General features: G+C 37.5%; 1 protein-coding gene across 2 annotated transcripts in view; it reads left to right on the top strand.

The window, feature by feature from the left end:
• KIF4A (kinesin family member 4A) overlaps positions 1 to 24091 on the top strand; it is a 101796-nt gene that overhangs the window by 33337 nt on the left and 44368 nt on the right. For both annotated transcript variants that reach the window (XM_010973625.3, XM_074359621.1), the window contains exons 8-11: positions 4018 to 4134; positions 4745 to 4920; positions 9106 to 9167; positions 23166 to 23298. In XM_010973625.3, coding sequence (XP_010971927.1) covers positions 4018 to 4134; positions 4745 to 4920; positions 9106 to 9167; positions 23166 to 23298 — 488 coding nt within the window. The remainder of the gene's footprint in view (positions 1 to 4017; positions 4135 to 4744; positions 4921 to 9105; positions 9168 to 23165; positions 23299 to 24091) is intronic.

The raw sequence follows: 24091 nt of genomic DNA, 5'->3' as shown, positions 1-24091 counted from the left end.
GTCAGTCTCCTATCTTTGAACAGAACTTCCTGTAAGGCTGTGGTTTTTTTGTATATGAGTTTGTTACATTGATTCCTATGAAGCTACATCAATTTTTGTTAGAAGAATATCTGACTAGATAATTACAATTTTATGTTTAGAAAGCCTTCTATAGTTTCCCCCCTTTCGACTTTTTGTACCCAAAAACTTAACTATCTTTTTTACTGGATTTTGGAGATCTGTTTTCGTAACATCTTGCATACTGGTGGTCTGACCATGTGCCTTGGTCCCCTACAACTAGATTCTCATCATTTTACTTACATAATTAGTTCTTCCATGTGTGTCAGCTTGAAAACCAAAGCAGCCATTTTCCTCTTAACCTGCAGTATCTTTTTGTTGCTGTTGTTGTTTTGTTTGTTTTTTGAGGGGGAAGTATTAAGATGTATTTATTTATATTTAGAAGAGGTACTGGGGATCAAACTCAGAACCTCGTGCATTCTAAGCATGCACTCTGCCACTTGAGCTATACCCTCCCCACCGCTTGCAGTATCTTTTGGGTGAAGAAATTGTCATCAGAGTAGATAAGGAATTTATCAGGTGCTCTGCTTTCAGCATCATGTAACTTAGCAAATATCCAAATTATCTAAGTTTCTCGACCCTATTATTAGTAACTTACATGTAGGTAGCGCTTTATAGATCACCTTTGACTTTTATCATAGCCTCTTGAGGTAAGGTATGTATTATACCTGGTTTGTGGATAAAGGAGTTTTGATGGCTTGTCCAAGGTCACACACATTGGTAAGTGGCAGAGGCAAAGTTTGAAGTAAAATTCTGTCTCCTAATCAAGTTCCTTTCCACTCTGTCCCCTCTCACTAGTTACTCCTCTAAGTCTTGTGATCTGTTGCAGTAATAGATTATTCCCTTCCTCTTTGACTAGGCAGGCCAAATTTGTGCCATAATATTACTTCTGTTTTTCACCCTAATTTACTTGGCTATGCTACCTGCGTTAAGCTCATACATAGTTTCTTCACACAGAGAGCAGGGTTTCTCAGCCGTGGCACTATTGACATTTTTGGTCTAATATTGGGGGACAGAGGCTGTCCAGTGCATTGTCGATGTTTAGTGGCATTCTTGCCCTCTGCTCACAAGATGCCAGTAGCACTGCCCCCAACCTAGCAAGTTGTGACAACCAGGATGTCCCCAGACATTGCCAAAAGTCTTGTAGGAAGCACAGTTGTCCCCAGGTGAGAGCTGATGTGTGTATAGCTACTTCATTTCTCTCCTACCTCATTTTTTCTCCCCCATTACAAATATACCGTTTTATTCTAGTTGTGAAACCCATTGTAATGTGCCTCCATGATACATGTGGAGTTACATTTCCCTTTTTAAGTTAAAATCTCTACTTTATTATTTGTTTGTTGCCATAGTGAACAAATACCCAAAGCTGTTGAGTAGTATTTTTGATCCTCTCTTCACTTGATCTGTTCTCAGTCTTTTAGAGAGAACTTCTGGCTTGATAATTTTATCTGGGCAGTTTTCTCTGTAGTAATCCTTGATCAGAACTTTTAAGTCTCTGCAAACATATTCTTCCCAGTCTTTATGATGTATATACTCTATCCATGTCAAGAATTTATCATTTTGAAGGGGTATGGCTCAGTGGTAGAGTGCATGCCTAGCGTGCATGAGATCCTGGGTTCAGCCCCCAGTACCTCCATTAAAAATAAATAAATAAACAAACAAACAAACAAACAAACAAACCTAATTCCGCCCCCCTAAAAAAACCCCAAAAGAATTTTAATCTGTTAACAACCCGAAATGAAATGCTATTTTGTGATGATTTCTTTCCAGAGAGACATTAATTTCCCTTGCTCCTTTCTATTCCAAAACCCCAACTCTCATTTTAAGAAAAAAGAACAGCCTTTTTATCCTCAAGTCTGTGGTTCTTTGCTTAGATCACAGTACAGCCATAATTTCTTCTCAAGATTCATCTGGACTTTTGTTGTTGTTCCTATAGGAAACTACAGATGGACGTTTTGCTCAGCAGGTTTGAAAAACCTTAGCAGTCTCTCCTTCACATCCCAGATGGGCTGTGGGCCAATAAGATGGCACAGTGTTCTGTTTGGCTAAAAGGGAAAAGAAAAGAAAGGACTGAACTGATACGAGGATTAGTACAGGCATTGGTGAGGTTTTATCAGTCTCAGCAGGTTCTTTTTCCTTCACATCCTGGAAGCAATAAATGGCCCTGAAAAATGGTACCCCTTCCAGTTGGCAATAAAAGGAAAAGAAAGAGATGTTTCCGTGAGAGAATTGTTTCTATTTCAGATTGGGGAGATTTGAACATGTGTATAGACTGAAAAGAAGAAATCTGTGAACGGAAAATAAATTGAAGATCTAAGAAAGAGGGGGAAGATGGAAGGATCTAGGGTCCCTGGGAAAACAGAGGGAGTAGAAACACTGGCAGAGGCTAAAGGGAAAATAAAGGTGGTTATTTTCTCCTCTGAAACAAGAAGAAGAATGAAGGAATCAGTAACAGCAGAGGAAAGACTGTGAAGTGAGGAGAGGGAAGGTTAGGGAGCCCTTGTGACTAATTTTGATCACCATAATGTAATGTTAAAATCATCTACTAATAGAGTGAAGGTAGATTTACAGTCTTGGATATGATGAGTGTTTAGAATAGCTGCTGTGATGAAGTAGGAATGAAGAAGAATGAGGAAGAGAAGATTGTTAATTGACTATGGGTTCAGCTAAGGTCAGATAACATGTTTTATCACGGATGGATCTAGTCCATTTGGTTACGTGACTTTCTTCAGCATTGCAGCCTACAGGAACTTACACACAGAGTTGATTTAACCTATGGCTGGGAATTAACATAGTGGAAATGGCAGAAGATCATGGGTCCAGTGAATGCTTGGGAAAGCATAACCAAAATGATTGACCACAGGGTCCAGAAGACGTAGCTTAAGGCCCAGGAAAGATGATCTACTGGGAGTATTAGAAATTGTCAGTAAATTTGTAGCCACAGTAAGGGTGAAGAACAGGATCCATGAAAGAAACAGAAGGATAGTAGAATGCAGTCAGAGAGGAATTTTGGAGTTCAGGATCTTTTAGATGTAACTGTTTCAGATTATCAAGGAGTCCAAAGTATAGCTGAATAAATAGAAGGTAGAGTAGCAGTAACAATGATACCGTTTATATATCATTTAACTTTGTTTTGTATAAAGTATCTTGTTAATTCCCCACCACAACCAATAAGTTGGGTTGATTTGTCTCATTTAATAGAGGAACTTACCCAAAATCATACAGCTAGTCAGTGATAGAACCAGGATTCAACCCTAGAGTCTATCTGACTCCAATGCCTGTGCACTTAACCATTATACTATATAGACTTTCCATGATAAACATAACCATGGGAAGGTTGGGAGCTTTAAAGGGACCTCAGAGATTACAACAATGTTTAAAAAGTAAACTTTGGAATTTAAGAAGTGGAAAAGAATCTTTACCCTATTTAAGCAACAAGAGGAAAGCTATTTCATTGTGGTGTAATAGAAAGAGCATAGGATTTGACTGCAATCTTGAGATGGAATCTCAGGCCTACCACTTACCAGCTGTTTGACCTTAGACAAGTCATGTAACCTTTGAGCTAATTTCCTTATCAGTAAACTGAAAATGATGGTAAAAATAATGATAATAAAAATAACTAATCTAATTACACAGCATTAAAAGATTAAGTGTGACAATGTATATAAAAAGTGAATAACTGTACAGATGGTTGTTGTCATGGTGATAGTTATCTGTCTGTCTGCTTTGTTTCCATGGGAAAGGACAAGAAGTGCCAACAGACTCAATTTTTCACTCACCTTTGTCCTTTGAACTTTACTTAAAGAGGCACTCTCAGAAAAATGAACAGGATGAAGTTTCCTTAAGACTTGTGACTTAGTATTTCTGTGGGGTCTTTATTTCTTTTCTCTTTCTCAGGATAAGTGTAGATATATGTTAGATGTTTTACCAGACAATTTAAATTTTATTTCCTGCTATTAGGTATTAATATTAACCGAGGCCTCCTATGCTTGGGAAATGTAATCAGTGCTCTTGGAGATGACAAAAAGGGTGGCTTTGTGCCCTACAGAGATTCCAAGTTGACTCGACTGCTTCAAGGTAAGCCCAAAATGCCTCTAAAAATAAGAGAGTAGCTCAGAATGATAGTACTCAGAAAGCAAAGATGGAACAGGTAAAAAGCCAAATTTTTGGACTATCACATACAGAGCTGTCTAATTGATAAACAGGAGAGAGACCTGTTGGCAAGCAGGCTTCTAAGTTAATGGAAAGATGTCTTCATATATAGCTTTGAGAGCCAAGAAATCTGTAGAATGCCAATTGTACTTAGTACTTTGTACCTGAAAATGAACTTGGTTACTGTCTTTATCAGTGCTAATAAGCAGAATTCCCTAAAGAGTTAAAAATCTACATAGAGGGGGCATCCAAAGAATGTTTAATCCTAGCAGTGGCTCCTAACTTACTTGAGCCAGGGCTCAGTTGTTTTAACCTGGTTAACTGCTCAAATAACAGTCTCTGTTGAGAATGAGGACACATACAATAGGATTCTAAATGATATCATTTTACACAACAGAAATCTTAGTGTTTTTATATTGACACAATAGAAAATTTTTTTTCTTATAGCTCTGATGTGGAAGTCACCAACCCAAATAGACAGCTTTGTTTGCATCCTACTTGTTCAATTTCATTTCCTTCCATTGTTCTCTTTCAGATTCTCTAGGTGGTAATAGCCACACTCTTATGATAGCCTGTGTGAGTCCTGCTGACTCCAATCTAGAGGAAACATTAAATACGCTTCGCTATGCTGACAGAGCAAGAAAAATCAAGAACAAACCTGTTGTTAATATTGATCCCCAGACAGCTGAACTTAATCATCTGAAGCAACAGGTAGAAGGGACAACATTTGATGGGGAAAATTACAAGTATGTGAGTGGAATGATAGAACTTTTTGTTTCTCAACTTCTCCTCTACCAGAAGTTTAGAGATGTTGGTTAAGCATTATGTTAGTTTGGATAAATCTTAAAGAAACTCCTATTAACATGTTTTTTGGTCATATTTAAGATTAGAGGATGGCACTGGAGATTTCACTGATAAAGAAGAAGTGAGCAGTGAGCGAGAGGCAAGAGAGGTAGGCAAGAATCAGATCCTGAAGGTCCTTATAGGACTTGTTAAAGAATTTGGAGTTCAACCTGAGAGCTATGGGGAGCCATTGAAAGATTTTAAGTAACAGGGTGACATGGCGAAATGTGTGGTTTAGGGAGATTACTCTAGCAAGTATAGAGACAGCAGATTTGAGGTACGTGTGGCTAAAAGTTGGAAAATAAATTAAGCTATTACAATAACCTAGGTGAGAACTATGGCCTGAACTAAAGACAGTAGTGATAGAGCTGAAGAGAAAGGTACAAATTAGAAACAAAACCTAAAAAAAAAACCAGGGAAGGGTGGGTGGGGAGAATCAAAGTTGATTCCCAGGTCTCTTGCTTGGACAATTGAATAAATGATAGTAATAGTCATGGAAGCAGGGAATACAGGAGGAAAAACGGGGTCAGGTAGGAAAATGGAAATGATGAAATTTAGTTTTGGGCATTTTGAATTTGAAGGGCTTGGGGGACCTCTAAGTAGAGTTGTTCAAGTAGAGCTGGCCAAATGGTAATGTAGAGAGGTCTGAGCTGAAGCTACAGAGTTGAGAGTCATCACCGTTTAGACGTATCTGAAGTTATGGAGTGGATGAGATCAGAGAGTGCCTAGCATGTTAAAGGCACTTAATATTTCCTGAATGATCAAATGGCCAAGAAGAGAGAAATGTAGACAGAACTCAGGGGTAACATCAGCATATAAGAGATGCAGAAAGGAGGGACGATGAGAGACAAAGAAGGAGCAAATAGGTAGGAAGAAAATCACTGGTGTCCTGGAAGACAGGGGAAGAAAGTTTCAAGGAGAGCTGTCAAAAGTATAAATTTATAAAGACGTGTAAAGTAGAATAAGGATTGGAAAGTGTCCACTGATTTTTTTTTAATCAACAAAGGAGGCTACTGGTGACCTCAGTGAGAAGAGGGTCAGGGGAGTGATGGGAACAGATTGCTGGGGGTTGGACAGTGAATGCTAGATAAGGAAGTGGAGGGAGTTGAAAGGCTCTTTTTTCAAGTAGGCAAGATGAAAGAAGTCAATAGCTGGTAGTCAAGGGTCAGAGGATGTAGGTCTATTTGTTTTTAAAAATGGAAGAGACTTGAACATGTGAAAGAACCAGTTGGGAGAGACTGAAACTGAGAATAGGGACTGGTTGATAATGGGTTGTCTCAAAGCAGTTGAGATCCTGAGCACAAATAAATAGGGATTTGCTTTCAATAGTAGAGAGGTATTTGCCCCCACGACTAGAAGAAAAGAGGTTAAGATAGGGAGAATACAGTGACACTAATTTAGAGAAAGAAGGGAAATTGAGGGATTTTTAACCTGATGATCTTTCTCTTTGCAGTGAAGTAGGAGGTGAGGTCATCTTCTAAGAGCAAGCAAGCAGATCATAGGGTAGAGGGATTGAGGTGACCACAGAAGGCTTACAATCATGGAAATAGAAGTAGCTGGCTAGGGGCATGAATTTGTGGTGGTAGCAGTATGACTGGCTATGCAGCAGCTCAGTAACCCTGGCAGAGGAGCTGAGAGGGCAGGAGGTTGGACTGACCTCCTTGGGGATCAACTTTTCTCTTTCCAATAGGAATCTACTGTTTCCCAACTGTCTAGTGCTCACTCCGTCTCTGGCCTTCCTCCTCAGTGAGAATTATTACTATTCAGCCAACCTCTTGTCTTGCTTCCCCTTCTCCTTTATTTCCTTCCCTCCTAAGGGTCACTGTAGAAAATATAAGTAATTTACCTGTTCACAAAATCTTCTCAATTACAAATACCTTATTCAATTCTGCTCCTCTGTTCTCTTTCATGTGTATTCCTATTGCCAAAAATGCTCTTCTTCCTAGTCATTTATTTGTTCTTCCATTCCAACAATAAATATTTATTGAGTGCTATTATGTGCCAGCTACTGTGCTGGGATACATTGTTGAGCAGAGCAGACATAGTCTCTGCCTTCATGGAACTTATTGCCTAGTGGGAGGGACAAACATTAAACACATAATCATACCAACATATCCTTGTAAACTGGGATGGTGTGCTATAGGGTGCTGTGAAAGTATGGAACAGGATCTTCTGTTATGTATCTAATTTGAGAAGGCTTCCCTGAGGTAGCAACATTTGAGCTTGGATCTGAGGGACTGAGTAGGAATCATCTATGCAGAAAAGAAGGAAGAGGATTCCAGGGAGAAGAAATAGCATGTATAGCAAAGTACAATGGTAGCAAGCATTGACACTGCAGCCAGACGGCCCAGGTTCAAATCCTGGCTCTGTAACTCACTGGCTATATACCTTGGGCAAGTTCTCTGTGCCTCAGTTTCCCTGTCCATAGAATGGAAATCAGAATAATACCTACTTCATAGGGTTTTTGTGAGGGTTAAATGAGTTCATACATGTAAAGCACTTAGAACAATGCCAGGCACATAGCAAGTCTGCAGAGGCCTTGAGTTAGGAAGGAGTATAGTTCATTTGAAGAACTCAGAGAATGCCAGTGTGGCTGGAGTGGAGAGAGCAAGGAAAGGGTATTCCAGTATGAGCCTAGAGAAGAAGCAGAGGCCTGATCGAGACTTCATGTACTGTGTTAAAAATGACTTGAAGCAAGGTGGCCACAATGATCATTTACATTTTTAAAAGATGGTGTGGCTGTTATGTGAAAATGGGTTCTAGTGGAGCGAGAGTAGACTCATGGAGACCACTTCAGAAGTTACTGCAGTGATCCAGGAGAGAGAGAAATGGGAACTTAGACTTAGGGTGTTGGTGGTGTTGGTGAGAGAAAGAAGTGACCAGTGGATTAGATGAGGGGGTGAGTATGACACCCAGCTTTCTGGCATGTGAAGCTTCATATTCACTGACCTAAAGTGCACTGGAGAAGGAACAGGTTTGGGACAGCAGACAAGTGGAAATATTAAGTAGATGGTTGAATATAGAGGTTCTAAATTCAGAAAGATCTGTGTTTCAGATAAATATGGGAGTCACCAGTTTATAGATGGTCATGGAAACCACAGGCAGAGTTGAGACTTTAAGGAGAGAGTACAAAGTGAGAAGACTGATGCTGAGCTTTGAGAAACTTTATCGTTTAAAGGACAATTGGAGCAAAGATGAACTAAGAAAGAGACTTAGAAGATCAGCTTAAAGAATAGAGGGAAAAGCAGGAAAGTGTTGTGTCTGGTAAGCCAAGTTACCAAACAGTCAAATAAAATGAAGACTGAAAAATGCCCATGAGATGAGGTGACATGCAGATTATTGATGACCTTAGTAAGAGTTAGTTCAGTGGAATGCTGTGGGCAGAAATCAGATTGGACTAGATTAAGGAGCAAGTGAGAAAAGAGCAAAAGGAAATGGAAGCAGTGGGTGTAGACTATTCTCTCGATCTTTATGAAGGAGAGAAATCGGGCAAAAGAGATAAGTGGAATTGGGAAGTGTGCTTTTGTCTTAAGATGGGAGAGACTTGAACATGTTTTACTCTTAATAGGAAGGATCCTATAAAAGGGGAGAAGTCAAAGATATAGAAGAGAGAAGGGAGAACAAATAGAGTAAGATTTATCAGGAAGCAAGAAGAGTTGGGATCCAAAGCGCAGGCAGATCAGCTCCTCTTTTGTTGTGGGAGGGAATGGAGAGGATGATTGCACGTGTACTCTGGTTTAAGATTCATCCCCATGAAGCCTCCTTTTGACTGTTTTGGAATTTCATTAATTTGCTTCTTCTCAGAACCCTAAAGTTCCTAACTATACTTGATGACAGCATCTTTTGTCAGGCCTTACACTTGTCTTCGTCAAATAGATTGTAAACCTGAGAATAAACCACAAGAATTTATTCTTGTAACCCCTGACATTGCCTAGCCCAGTGCTAAGTTTGATTTTTTTAAAATAGATGCTGCTAATTATAGTTATTTTGCTGATAAGGGATAACTAGCTTTTGATTGGTAACTAGCTGACTATTTTTCATTGCCTTTCCCAGGTACAACAGCTACAGGTCTTGTTGCTGCAAGCCCATGGAGGTACCCTGCCAGGATCTATAAAGTAAGAGTCATAGACTAGTTTTAAATGTATATTCTAGCAGAGCCTATTTCTCCCTATGGTTGTTTTCCCCTTATATTCTAAAGTTTTTGGTAGCACTTGGTATCAAGGTAGGGATCTTAACAAACTTGCTGACTATTTAGGGCTTAGCTAGTTAGCTTTCAGGCAGTGTGATGTAATAGAAAAAGCATGGGTTCCAGCCTCAGGAATTTATTGATTAGAATTCTACTATGAGGAAGAGCTGTCTTTTCACCCCCTTTTATTTATTTGATTATGTGTTTATATCCATATAGACTCGTGGGTATTTATGCTATGCATTAACATCCAGTACTATCATTATTTGTTTTATTGCTCAAATTGTTTCTGCTTTGTCCACTAAGATCTCCTTCAGGGTGGCTCTTATGTTCTTTAACATGCGATCAAGTTTTTAAGCATTTCCACCAGATGTTAGACACTCATCTTGTATTTTCCCTGCCCCAATTCTGGATTCAACCATATGTCCAAAGAGCCCTGAGTTTGTTTGTTTGTTTTTTTTCAATTGGAAAATGGTGTTTAGAAACCAGATCTGGATGCTAGGTGTGCTCATTGTTCTTGGGATGTCACTACTTCCAGGTCCTCTCGTGAGTAGAGCTAGGAAATATCTGTATGTATAGTACCCACACATATACTCATATCTGTATTCTTGTATCTATATCTGTATGTATATTAAAAACCATGATTTTAGACTGATACCTCTGATTCCAGTCCAACACTACAGGATTCATTTTAATCTTCTCACTCTCCTTATTTAAACTTCTTTCTCCAAAGTAAGAAACCAGCTCTCATTATCTGCAGCCTATTTGCTACTTGTTCAGTTCTAATATACACATAAAATAATTTAAGAATTGCTAGCCCACACCCCTGTGAGGAACACTTTTAGGAGCTAGATTACAGCATTTATGTTCAGTTCTTTTTGTATTTAGGCTTAGAGTATCCAGGCAAGATACTGTTTTCCAGATTTACTGTTTGTATTACATTTTGGGTCCCCCGTATATCTTGGTTGGTTTTAATTGTTTATATTTTGAGTATGTGAAGTATATGAAACATTATGATGGTCTAAGAGTCAGAGTTATACAAAAATATATACTCAGAGCACAGAAATGCAAATCAAAACCACAATGACATATCACCATACACCCATTAGGGTGGCTACCAACAACAACAGCAACAAAAAAGTACCAGAAAATAACAAATGTTGGCAAAGGATGTGAGGAGGATATGGAGAAATTAGAACCTCTGTGTACTATTGGAAGGATTATAAAATGATATGACTGCTATGGAAAATAGTATGGAGTTTCCTCAAAAAGTTAAAAATTGAACTACCATATGATCTAGCAATCTCACTACTGAGTATATATCCAAAAGAATTGAAAACGGAGTCTCAAAGAGATATTTGCATACCCATGTTCATAGCAGCATTATTCATAATACCTAAGAAGTAGAAGCAACACAAATGTACATCAGTGGATGAATGGGTAAATGAAATGTGGCATATACATACAATGGAATATTATTCAGCCTTAAAAAGGAAGGAAATCCTTTAACATATTACAACATGAATGAAACTTGAGGGCATTATGTTGAGAGAAGTAAGCCAGTCACAAAAAGACAAATACTGTATGATTCCATTCATATGAGGAATTTAAAGTACTCAAATTCATAGAAATGGAAAGTAGAATGGTGGTTACCAGGGCTGAGGGAGTGACAAATGGGGAGTTGTTTAATGCATATATAATTAGAGTTTTACAAGATAAAAAACGTCTGGAGATCTGTTTCACAACAATGTAAATATATTTAATGCTACTCAACTATATGCTTAGAAATGATTAAGATGGTAAATTTTAATTATAGTTTTTTTTACCACAATTTAAAAAAAAAACCCACAAGAGAATTAGAAGAAAAATATAAGCGAAGTTCTGTATGCATATGGATGAAGATAAAGAGCATTCTATAAATAAAAGCAATGGCAAAAAACTAACAGAATAGACTAGGGGGTGGGGAGTTATTGAATAATGGGTATGGAGTTTCAGTTTTATGAGATGAAAAAGTTTTGGAAATCCAGTACACAACAGTGTGAATATATCTAACACTATTGAACTATAAACTTAAAAATGGTTAAGGTGGTAAATTTCATGTTACTTTACCACAATATTTTTTATTTAAATAATTTACTGATGTGAAATTCACAATCCAGAAATTAACCATTTTAAAATGGCATTCAGTGGCATTCAGTCATTCACAAAGTTGTGCAAACATCACTTCTATCTAGTTCCAAAACATTTCCATAACCCAAAATAAAACCTCTTACACATTAAGTGGTTTCCATCCATTGGCATCCTCCTCCCATCCCCTGGTAACCACCAATATGCATTCTTTCCCTTTGAATTTATCTATTCTGGATATTTCTCTTTTTTTAATCTACATATATGTACTGTTCATTATTTCTAATAACAGTTTAGAGCTTTAGCTTTTTAAACTTACATAGTTATCAAAGGAATAAAGCCAACCACAAAATAAGAATCGACAGAATGCAGTAATCCAATCATAAAGGACAGTCAAATGTGCTTACACATATTCAAGAAATCAGTCATCTGAGTTATAAATAATAAGTAGTTCATTTGTGTCCTTTTTTTCAGATTCCACATGTAAGCAATATCGTATGGCATTTTTCTTTCCCTTTCTGACTTACTTCACTTAGAATGACGATCTCCAGGTCCATCCATGTTCAACAATTAGTGATGTTGAGTATCTTTTCATGTGCTTGTTGGCCATCTGTATGTCTTCTTTGGAGAGATGTCTATTTAGGTCTTCTGCCCATTTTTTGATTGGGTTGCTTGTTTTCTCTGATATTGAGCTGTATGAGCTGTTTGTATATTTTGGAAATTAGTCCCTTGTCAGTCACATCACTTGCAAATATTTTCTCCCATTCTGTAGGTTGTCTTTTGGTTTTGTAGATGGTATCCTTAGCTGTGCAAAAGCTTTTAAGTTTAATTAGATCCCATTTGTTTATTTTTGCTTTTATTTCCATCATTTCAGGAGCTGGTCCAAAAAATATATTGCTGTGATTTATGTCCAAGAGTGTTCTGCCTAAGTTTTCCTCTAGGAGTTTTGTAGTATCTGGTCTTACATTTAAGTCTTTAATCTATTTTGAGTATATTTTTGTATATAGTGTTAGAGAATGTTCTAATTTCAGTCTTTAACAGGTAGCTGTCCAGTTTTCCCAGCACCACTTATTGAAGAGACTGTCTTTCCTCCATTGTGTGTTCTTGCCTCCTTTGTCGTGGATTAATTGACCATAAGAGCATAGGTTTATTTCTGGACTTTCTATCCTGTTTCATTGATCTATGTGTCTGTTTTTGTACCAGTACCACACTGTTTTGATTACTGTAACTTTGTAGTATAGTCTGAAGTCAGGGAGTATAATTCCCTGAGCTACATTCTTATTTTTCAAGGTTGTTTTGGCTATTCAGAGTCTTTTGTGTTTCTATACAAATTTTTTAACATTTTTTGTTCCAGCTCTGTGAAAAAAATGTCATTGGTAATATGATAGGGATTGCACTGAATCTGTATATGGCCTTGGGTAGTATGGCCATATTAACAATATTGATTCTTCCAATCTAATAACATGGTATATTTTTCCATTTGTTTATGTCATCTTCAGTTTCTTTCATCAGTGTCTTATACTTTTGTGCCATACAGATCTTTTGCCTCTTTGGGTAGGTTTATTCCTAGGTATTTTATTCTTTTTGGTGCAATGGTAAATGGTATTGTTTCCTTAATTTCTTTTTCTGCTAGTTCATTGTTAGTGTATAGAAATGCAACTGATTTCTATATATTAATTTTGTATCCTGCAACTTTACCAAACTCATTCATGAGTTCTAGTAGTTTTCTGGTTGCTTCTTTAGGGTTTTCTATGTATAGTATCGTGTCATCTGCAAACAGTGACAGTTTTTTACTTCTTTGTTTCCAATTTGGATTCCTTTTATTTCTTTTTCTTCTCTGATTGCTATGGCTAGGACTTCCAAAACTATGTTGAATAAAAGTGGCAAGAGTGGTCATCCTTGTCTTGTTCCTGATCTTAGAGGAAATGCTTTCAGCTTTTCACCATTAAGTATGATGTTAACTGTGGGTTTGTCATTTATGACCTTTATTATGTTGAGGTATGTTCCCTCTGTGACCACTTTATGGAGAATTTTTATCATAAATGGATGTTGAATTTTATCAAAAGCTCTTTCTTCATCTATTGAGATGATCATATGGTTTTTATATTTCAATTTGTTAATGTGATGTATCACATTGATTGATTTGTGGATGTTGAAAAATCCCTGCATCCCTGGGATAAATCCCACTTGATCATGGTGTGTGATCCTTTTAATGCATTGTTGGAGTCAATTTGCTAGTATTTTGTTAAGGATTTTTGCATCTATATTCATAAGTGATATTGGCCTGTAATTTTCTTTTTTGTGTGATATCTTTGTCTGGTTTTGGTATCAGGGTGATGATGGCCTCATAGAATGAGTTTGGAAGTGTTCCTCTGCAATTTTTTGGAATAGTTTCAGAAGGATAGGTGTTAACTCTTCTCTAAATGTTTGGTAGAATTCTCCTGCGAAGCCACCTGGTCCTGGACTTTTGTTTGTTGGGAATTTTTAAATTACTGATTCAATTTCAGTGCTGGTAATTGGTCTATTCATATTGCCTATTAATTCCTGGTTCAGTCTTGGCAAATTGTACCTTTCTAAGAAAGTGTCCATTTCTTCTACGTTGTCCTTTTTGTTGGCATGTAGTTGCTCATAGTAGCTCTTATGATCCCTTGTATTTGTGTGGTGTCAGTTGTAACTTCTTTTTCATTTCTGATTTTGTTAGTTTGGGCCCTCTCCCTTTTCTTCTTGATGAGTCTGACTAAAGGTTTATCAATTTTGTTTATCTTTTCAAAGAACCAGCTTTTGGTTTCATTGATCTTTTCTATTGTCTTTTTAGTCTCTATTTCATTTATTTCTGCTCTAATCTTTATGATGTGTTTTCTTCTACTAACTTTGGGTTTTGTTTGTTCTTTCTCCAGCTGCGTTAGGTGTAAGGTTAGATTGTTTCCTTGAAATTTTTCTTGTTTCCTGAGGTAGGCTTGTGTCGCAATAAAGTTCCCCCTGAGAACTGCTTTTGCTGCATCCCAGACATTTTGGTTCATTGTGTTTTCATTTTCATTTGTCTCAAAGTATTTCTTGATTTCCTGTTTGATTTCTTCAGTGATCCATTGGTTGTTTAGTAACATATTGTTTAGCTTCCACGTGTTTGCAGTTTTTGCAGTTTTTTCTTGTAGTTGATTTCTAACCTTACAGCTTTGTAGTCGGAAAAGATGCCTGGTATGATTTTAATTTTCTTAAATTTACTGGGGCTAGCTTTGTGGGCCAGCATGTGCTCAGTTCTGAAGAATGTTGCATGTGCACTTGAGAAGAGTGTGTTCTGTTGCTTTGGGATGGAATGCTCTATAGGTAACAATTAGGTCCATCTGGTCTAATGTGTTATTTAGGGCCCGTATTTCCTTATTGATTTTCTGTCTGGATGATCTGTCCATTGATGTAAGTGGGATGTTAAGGTCCCCTAGTATTACTGTGTTTTTGTTGATTTCTCCTTTTATGTCTTTTAACAATTACCTTACATATTGAGGTGCTTCTATGATTGGTCTATATATATATTTACAATTGTTATATCCTTTTCTTGGATTGGTACCTTAAGCATTATGTAGTATCCTTCTTTGTCTCTTGTGACAGTCTTTATTTTAAAATCTATTTTGTCTGATACAAGTATTGCTACTCCAGCTTTCTTTTAGTTTCCGTTTGCATGGAATATCTTTTTCCATCCTCTTATATTTAGCCTCCATGTGTCTCTAGTTCTGAAGTGGGTTTCTTGTAGAGAGCATATATATGGGTCTTGTTTTTGTATCCATTCAGCCAATCTATGTCTTTTGGTTGGAACATTTAATCCATTTACATTTAAGTAATTATTGATACATATGTTCTTATTGTCATTTTGTTAATTGTTTTGGGCTTGTTTTTATAGGTCTTTTTTTCTCTTCTTTTGTTCCCTTTTCTTGTGGTTTGATGACAAGAGAAGTTCCTTTAACATTTGTTGTAAGGATGGTTTGGTGGTGCTGAATTCTTTTAGCTTGTTTATCTGTGAAGCTTTTGATTTCTCCATCAAATCTGAACAAGAGCCTTGCTGGATAGGGTATTCTTGGTTGTAAACTTTTCCCTTTCATCACTTTAAATATATCGTGCCACTCCTTTCTGGCCTGTAATATTTCTGCTGAAAAATCAGCTGATTAACCTTATGGGAGTTCCCTTGTATGTTATTTGCTGCTTTTCTCTTTCTAATTTTAATATTTTCTCCTTATCCTTAATTGTTGTCAGTTTAATTACTATGTGCCTTGGTGTGTTCCTCTTTGGGTTGATCCTGTGTGGAACTCTCTGCACTTTCTGGACTTGGGTGACTGTTTCCTTTCCCAAGTTAGGGATGCTTTCGGTTATTATATCTTCAAAATTTTTCTCAGGTCCTTTCTCTCTATCTTCTCTTTCTGTGACCCTTATAATGCAAATATTAGTGCACTTCTTGTTGTCCCAGAGTTCTCTTAAACTATCCTCATTTCTTTTCATTCTTTTTTTCTTTTTTCTGTTCTGCAGTAGTGATTTCCACTAATCTGTCCTCTAGCTCACTGATCCATTCGTTCTGCCTCATTTATTCTTGGTTCCTTCTAGTGTGTTATTCATTTCAGTAATTTTGTTCTTCCACTCTGTTTGGGTATTCTTTATATTTTCCAACTCTGCTAAAAACTTCTCTCTGTGCATCTATACTCCTCTTGAGTTCTCTGAACATCTTCACCATCATTACTTTCATGGATAAATTGCCTATCTCCTCATCACTTATTTCTTCTGGGATTTTATCTTGTGCCTTGGCCTGGAAGATATTCCTCTGCTGCCTTGTATTGTCTATCTTTCTATTTGTATTTTTAGGTAGGTTAGTTACATTTCTCGACCTTGGAGAAGTGGCTCCCTGTGGGAGATGCCCTATGCGTCCCAGCAGTACACTCCTCTCTTGTCACCCAAGGGCCAGAGTCTAGCCAGTCCCAGTGTAGAGTCTGGCCTGTGTTTGTGGATTCCTTCCACAGGCTTTGGGATTGTTGTTTTCTTATTTCTGATATGTGCCCCCTGGTGGATGAGGCTGGACTAGAGGCTTATGCAGGTTTCCTGGCAGGAGGAGTCTGTGCCTACCCACTGCTGGTTGAAACTTGGTCCTGGACCTCTGGTGGGTAGGGTTGTGCCTAAAGGCTCTGGTTCTGCTGATGGGTGGGGCTGTGTTCCCACCCAGCATGTTGTTTGGCCTGAGACTTCCCAGCCCTTAAGCCTACAGGCTATTGGGTGGGGCTAGGTCTTGGTGCCAATGATCCAATCAAGATGTCAGTCTCCCGGAAAGCTCATGTAGATGAACACGCCCAGAATGTCAGCTACCAACTTTTATGTCCTCTGGGTGAGCCACAGACATCCCCTGCCTCCCCAGAGGACCCTCCAAAACCGGGTCTGGCCCAGGTTCCTATGAAATCACTGCCTCTGCCCTTGGACCTGGCACATGTGAGATTCTGTGTATGCTTCCCAAGAGAATGAAGTCTCTGTTTTTCCCAGTCCCGTGGGGCTCCTGGAGCTAAGCCCCAGTGGCCTTTAAAACGAGATATCCTGAGTTCTCCTCCCCCCAAGTGCCAAAACCCCAGGCCAGGGAGCCTCATGTGGGGCTCAGAACTCTCACTCCTGTGGGAGGGCCTCTGCAACTTAATCTTCAGCTTGTGGGTCACCCACCTTGTAATGGGGCTCAATTATATTGTGAGCACAGCCCCCCTACCGTGCCACTGTGGTTTCCTCTTTATTTTTCCACTTCAAGAAGATCTTTTTGCTATGTTCCAGTCTTTTTTTTCAATGGTTGTTTAACAGTCAGTTGTGGATTTGTTGTAGTTGTGAGGATAGGGGAGCTCATGGTCCTACTGCTCCACCACCTTGACCAGAAAATCACAATATTTTTTAAAGAGAAAAAAATATGTATACTCAGAGAAGTGTCATTACCTGTTTGTGCCTGCTACCCTGTTCCCTTCCACCCTTATTTCTACCCCTTTACCACCACTATTCTCCCTCCACCCGTGCTTAACCAATCTCTTTAGTTTCTTTCTGTATTTCTTTTGTACAAATGAGTAGATACTTGTGTATTTTTTCATACTCCCTTCTTTCTCATATGAATGATAGTAATACTATAGATAGATACATTTTGTGGCTTTGCTTTTTTCAGTATTTTCTCACAATCATTTCTTATCAGTTCATAGAAGTCTTCCTCATTCTTTTTTTATAGCTGCATGGTACTTTTATTGTGTACATGTGCCAGACATAGTAAACTTCTTTTCTATGAATGGGCATTTAGGTTGTTTCTAATATTTTGCAATGACAAGCATGCTGCAGTGAATAACCTTGTGTGTATATGTTTTCATATTGTTAGTTATTTCTTATTTTTAGTTATCTTCTGGGTAGATTTCTAGAAATGGGCCTGCTGGAGCAAAATGTAAGTGCACATGGGGCTTTGGCAGATATTGCCAGACCCTCCAGAAGGGTTAGCCGATTTGCATTCCTGACAGCAGTGTCTGAGAGTGCTTGTTTCCCCACAGCCTCACCAATGAAATGTGTCATCATACTTTTTTCAATTTTTGCCAATCTGATATGTGAGAAATTCTATTTCAGTGTTGTTTTAATTTGCATTTCTTTAATTATGAGTGGATTGAGCTTTTTTTCATGATTTAAAACTTCTTTTTCTAATGAATTGTCTGTGTGTCTTATTTTCCTATTGGGTTTCTTGATCCTTTGGCCCTTTTTTTAAAAATTGTGGTAAAATATATATAACAAAAAAATTTACCGTTTTAATCATTTTTGAGCATACAGTTCAGTGGCATTAATTATATTCACAGTGTTGTGCAGCCAGCACCACCATCCATCTCCAAAACTTTTTTCATTTTGCAAAACTGAAACTCTATATTCATTAAACAATAACACCCCCACCATTTCTCTCCCTAGCCCCTGGCAAACACCATTCTACTTTCATTTGAGTACTCAAGTACCTTATATCAGCAGAATAATACAATAGTTGTCCTTTCTTTGACTGTTTATTTCACACAGCATAATGTTTTCAAGTTTCATCCATGTTGTAGCTTGTGTCAGAATTTCCTTCCTTTTAAAGGCTGAATAATATTCCATTGTATGTATATACCCCATGTTGTGTATTCCTTCATCTGTCAACAGACATGGGTTGCTTCCACCTTTTGGCTATTGTGAATACTGTTGCTGTGAACATGGGTATGCAGATATCTCTTTAAGACTGTGCTTTCAATTCCTTGGGTATATACCTAGAAATGGAATAGCTGGATCATATAATTATTCTATTTTTAATTTTTAAATTAAATTGCCATAGTGTTTTCCACATCACCTGCACCATTTTACATTCCCACTAGAAATGTACAAGTGTTCTGATTTCTCCACATCCTTGCCAACACTTGTTATTTTCTGTGTGTGTTTTTTTTAAATAATAGCATCCCTAATTTTGGCCCTATTTTCAATAGTTTTTTGTATATTAGTGATACCAGTCTCTTGTCTGTAGTGTGTGTTACAAATATTTTCTCCTAGTTTGTTTTCTACTTTGTTTATGGTGTTTTTGTCATGCAAAAATGTTTAATTTTTATGTAGTAAAAACTTTATCAGTTTTTATTGCCCCTGTTTTTATTATATTATATTTATTATATATTATATTTATTTTGTTTCTATTTTTATTTTTTAGCCTCTAGATTTATTGAGATATGATGTATATATCATCAAGTTCACTCATTTTAAGTGTACAATTCAATGATTTTTAGTAAATTTACAGTTTTGGAACTATTACCACAATCCAGTCTTAGAACATTTCCATCCCCCAAAAAAGATCCCTTGTGCCTATTTACAGTCACTCCTATTCCCACTCCTAGCCCCAGGCAACCACTAATTTGCTTTCTGTTTCTACAAGATTTGCCTACTGTGGACTTTTCATTTATGTGGAATCATGGAGTATGTGGACTTTTTGTCTGGCTTCTTTCATCTATAATGACTCTGAGATTTATCCTGTTATAGTGTATATCAGTGTTTCACTCCTTTTTATTGCTAAATAGCCTTCCATTGCCTGGATATACCACATTTTGTCTATCCATTCACCAGTTGATGGACTTTTGGGTTGTTTCAACATTTTGGCTGTTATGAATTATGCTTCCATGAACATTCACTTGCAAGTTTTTGTATGAGCATGTTTTTTAATGTGTAGATACCCAGAAGTGGAATTTCTGGGTCATATGTTTAACTTTTAAAGAAACTGCTAAATTGTTTTCCAAAGTAGCTATGCTGTTTTCATTCTTCTCATGTTTCTGGATTTTGATTCATCCTTAGAAAGCCTTTCCCTACACCAGGATAAAAGAGGAATTCACCCATGTTTCTTCTAGTACTTATGTTGGTTTTATTTTTTACATTTTATTTTCCCATTTGTGGTTTATACTTGTGTTTGGTGTGAACCTATTTTTTGTAATATCCTTATTTTCATTAACTCAGTCATTTTTTTCTGATTATAAAAATGATACATTGCTTCTTATAGGACATTTAGAAAAGTATGAAGAATAAATCTTAAAGTTGCCATAATTTCATCACCCAGAAATGACCGCCTTTCTCTTTGTAATTCTCCCTCTTTGGATAATTTAATCTTGGTTTCCTGGTAATATTTTAAGAATGTTGGATAAAGAAACTGAGGAAAGCTGGGATCTCTTAAAGGGTCTCCTAAAGACCTGTTCTAATATACCCAGTTTAGAAGCAGTTGACCCATCTTCCTTTCTTTTCAACTTGTTTTGTTTTTGAGGGGGAAAGTAATTATGTTTGTTTGTTTGTTTAATGGCAGTACTAGGGATTCAACCCAGGAACTCTCTACCACTGAGCTATACTCTCCCTCTCTTTTCTTTCAATTTAGCACAGACCTGTTTCATGTAAGACAAGACTAACATACACATGACCAGTGAAAGCCATTCCAGGCTTCCAACTACCTAGAATATCCTATAGGATATAGTTTCAACTACAAAAGTAGATTCTAAGAAACTGTTGATGAATCAAACAACTGAACTCAAGTATTCAATGTTTTTCAGAGAAATAAAGATGCTACTTCTTTTCTCAAAAATGTGTATTTATATTTTTAAAGACATTTTGTAAGGCTTTTTACAAAATGTACAGCTTATATACATGAATTTTTTTTTTTTGCTTTTTTCCTTAGGTTATGTTCTTTTCTTTTTAAATGTATGTCATTGAAGCTTTTGTATAGATTTTCTATGTGTGATGCAGGAAAAACAGATGTGGTGCGTGAGGAGGGCCATGTCTCAGGTCTCATTTGATTCCCTGGGACATGCCCCACCAAGTGTGGGTATTTGGCTTCATGTAGGAAAGAATTCAAGAATGAGCCACAGTTGAGTAAAGGTAGATTTATTTAGAGAGATACGTACTGCATAGTGTAGGCTATTTTGAAAGGCAAGGAAAAATGTGTGGGAGTTGGGTGCTCAGTAAAAGTAAGTACACACTCCGTAGACAGAGTGCCGGCTGTCTTCAAAGAGGAGGGAGCTAGAGCAGTGGCCATAAGGTGCGTGTTGCCATTTTTTATGGGCTCAGTAGGTCCACGCCTACAAGTGGGAGGACTATTCCAGCTACCCTGAGGAAGGGGCTGGGATTCTCAGGAATTTGACCACTCTTTGACCTCCTATGGCTAGCCTTGGGACTGTCATGGCGCTTGTGGGCATGTTATTTATCATGCTAATATGTTACAATGAACATATAATGAAGCTCAAGGTCTACTAGAAGTCAAATCTCCTGCCATCTTAATCCTCAAGGCCTACTGGGAGTTGAATCTTCCACCATCTTAGTGTTAATTGCTGTCATTCCTTGAATGGCTCTGCCCTGCCCTCTTCCCTCCTGTCTCATGTATGTTTGTCAGTTTGTACATACTCAACTACCCTGAATTCCTAGCATTGGTAATTAAATAGCATGTGGAAGAGGAAACATTGATTTCCATCCCCCATTTGGAGAAACCTTGGAAACTTTTAGAGGAAAAAAACTGTTATGTTAAAAGTATCATTACCTTGGAGCTTGTCAGCTTACATGAATGATGCATGGAAGTTTTCAGTTTAATAACAATAAGAAAATCAGACCACTCTAAAATAACACTAAATTTACTCATAGTTTATTTTTATAATCCACATTTTAATTGAACATTCCTTCATAAGAGTTCTAGTAAATTCCCAAGAGTGTAATATGAGACCCTATGGTGTGGCCTTGCTATTAATTTTTTTGATAAAGAGCATGCTAAGATCTTCTATAAGAATTCGTGGAGGTCTTAAACTGGGTGAGAGAGCATCTATTCCTGAAGTACTTTTCTAGCCTTTCTTGAGATTAAGAACAGCTGTTCCCTGGCCTTTTTTCTTTTTATTGTATTCTTGACAACTTTTCATTTTTCCCCTTCAGTTTCCTTCAGATCAGATCTTCGTATTTCTCCTGATCTTTTTTCACCAGTCTTTTCCAATCTTTTGAACAATTAATCCCAGCAAATTACAGAAACAAACATACAGACTTCTTATTGATCTGCTTCATTCTAGAACTGAGAGCAAGTAATCTGTAGAAATTCCACAGGTTCTTATCTTTCAAGCTATTTCTGTCCCTCCCTTCCACTCCTATTTGAAATGGACACCATTGTTGCCACCACCCACTCTAAGTCATTTAAAATTGATAGACAAATGAACAGGAGGCTATAGGTCATCAGTTTCAAGCAAGACAAACATTTAAAAGGGAGCACTTATTTATGGAGAATTGTGAAATGTGCTCTTAGTGGCCACAGGTCATCATTTCAACTTTTTGACTTCTTTTTTTTAATTTGATTTGATTTGGTTTTGTAATAGAGTTTATTTTTTTAGAGCAGTTTCAGATTCACAACAGAATTGAGCAGAAAATACAGAGAGTTTGCACATAGCCATCCCCATCCACACATATATACTTCCCTACCCTCAACATCCCTCATCAGTGTGGCATATTTGGTACAATTGATGAACCAACATGGGCACATTTATTATCAACCAAAGTCCATAGTTTACATTAGGGTTCACTCTTGAAGTTGTATATTCTATGGGTTTTGACAAATGCATGACATGTAGCCACCACTATAGTATCATACAGAATAATTTCTTTGCCCTAAAAATCCCTTGTGCTCCATCTCATTCATTCCTCCCTGCATCTCCCCAAACCCCTGAAAACCATGATCTTTTTATTGTTTCTGTAGCTGTGCCTTTCCCAGAATGTCATTTGGTTGGAATTGTACAGTTCAAATATTTGACTTCTTAAATGCTATTTCCCTAACCTTACAACAAATGGGTAATTGACTTATGTTGATGAGGTTAAATTTTGACCCTGAGCAATGTCACTTCTACCTCCTGCATACCTCTTCCTTCTCTATTTCCCTAATCTTTAATGGCAGATTGAGAATGGGAAGAAGAGAGAACATGTATCTTAGCTACGGTTTGTCTTTACTTCTTACCTACATGGCACAAATAGAAAGATCCTACACCAAGTGTCAAGGGTAGAGGTTAGTCATTCCTGTTGAAACCATATCTGGCTCTGAACTGTTGCCTTCCTCCAAACCGTTCATTTAAAGCAGTTAATTCTCATTTATCCAATATACTACCTGACTGGGAAAGTAGATTGGAACTGACACTTTTCCCAGACTTTTTAGAGGTAATTTTGAACCAACCCCTCCACACACCCAGGGGATATATATTTTTATCCACCTTTGATATAGGTATTATCAGTCAGGTATTTTTCTAATATGGTGCTTTCTTTGTTTTAGTGTGGAACCGTCAGAGAATCTACAATCCCTAATGGAGAAGAATCAGTCCCTGGTAGAGGAGAATGAAAAATTAAGTCGTGGTCTAAGTGAGGCAGCTGGTCAGACAGCCCAGATGCTGGAGAGGATCATTTTGGTGAGACTCCAGGACTCAACTGCTAGCAGTCTGGACATTTACTAGCTTTAGTTTCTGAAATATTTAACATGCTTCTCCTTATGAGAGACAAGTTATGTGGAAAGAAATGTCTTAGTATTACATATCCTCCATGGAGCCCCTCTGGGAAAAATCCAAGAGCTTATAATCAAACATACATAAAAATTAAAAGAATTAAACCATGAACACCTATGTCTCTACCACAAAGAATCTATGTGAATCTCATTTTAAAATGGATTTGTTCTAAAATATCAAAGAGGAAAAACCAGGTCCCTCTGTCACCTTATGTTCTGCCTAATCATCCATAATACCAAGTAACTGCCCCTTCGCTAAGATTTTAGTTTCTATGTCCCTTCCCCTAACATTGTCACATTTCATTTCCCATTCCGACAGCTGCCATGGTGAGATAAAACATCTGGGAAATTAATTTTAATTCCTTTTACATATGGTTAATTTCCAAACAGTGAATCACTGTGTAACTGATTGTACCAGTTCTGTATCCTTCTACCTGTCTGGTAGTAAGCTGCTGGATCAGTGCATGCTGGCTCTGTCACTAACATTTTTCTACTAGTCTAAACACAACTCAATCTTTGATAGTACAGCTATTGCCAGAAGTGAAAGAGTTTCCACCAAAATGTAAGTGAACATCTGTAATTTATACAGCTTCACACATCAGTGTACTCTAGTCAAGGAAATGTAAGCTGCCTAAAGATTTCGTTAAAGGGGGCCAAATCCTAGGTCCATTGTAATGTCCATTACTAACAGAAGGATGAAA

The sequence above is a fragment of the Camelus bactrianus genome, chromosome X, assembly GCF_048773025.1.
Source record: "Camelus bactrianus isolate YW-2024 breed Bactrian camel chromosome X, ASM4877302v1, whole genome shotgun sequence".
Lineage (NCBI taxonomy): Eukaryota > Metazoa > Chordata > Mammalia > Artiodactyla > Camelidae > Camelus > Camelus bactrianus.
Note: the sequence above shows the minus strand (reverse complement) of the source record. Positions and strands in the feature narration are given on the sequence as shown.